At 47.0% G+C, this 402-nt stretch overlaps 1 protein-coding gene across 1 annotated transcript; it reads right to left on the bottom strand.

Moving 5' to 3' along the window:
• Window positions 1-6: 6 nt before the first annotated feature.
• Window positions 7-399, bottom strand: LOC104775175 (ferredoxin-3, chloroplastic; the record flags this gene model as incomplete). The annotated part of the gene is made up of 1 exon (XM_010499413.1): window positions 7-399. A coding segment is annotated over one exon (381 nt), but the record flags the coding sequence as incomplete, so codon positions are not given.
• Between the last annotated feature and the right edge of the window lie 3 nt (window positions 400-402).

The raw sequence follows: 402 nt of genomic DNA, 5'->3' as shown, positions 1-402 counted from the left end.
AAATAAAGAGATCCGAACTTAGAAGAGTTCAGTTTCCTTGTGGGTATGGATAACACAGTCCGACTGTGGGTAAGCCACACAAGTCAAGACATAACCTTTCTCCATGTGGCTATCCTCGAGAAACGAACCATCAGACTGGTCAACTTTGCCCGTCACAATCTGACCGGCACAAGTGGAACAAGCACCGGCTCTGCAAGAGTAAGGCAAGTCAACTCCAGCCTCTTCAGCTGCATCCAAGATGTATTGGTCGTCTTGCACCTCGAACTCATCTTCTTGACCATCAGGTCCTAAGAGCTTGACCTTGTATACAGCTGACATGGTGGCACCTGAGTTGGCTGAGCATTTCAAACCAAAGGATCTCGAAACCTTGTTGGTTGATCCAACTGATAAGTTCTTGTTGGT

Source organism: Camelina sativa, unplaced genomic scaffold (genome assembly GCF_000633955.1).
Source record: "Camelina sativa cultivar DH55 unplaced genomic scaffold, Cs unpScaffold09703, whole genome shotgun sequence".
In the NCBI taxonomy this organism is placed as follows: Eukaryota; Viridiplantae; Streptophyta; class Magnoliopsida; order Brassicales; family Brassicaceae; genus Camelina; species Camelina sativa.
The sequence above is the reverse complement of the archived record's forward strand: the minus strand, read 5'-3'. Positions and strand labels throughout refer to the sequence as shown.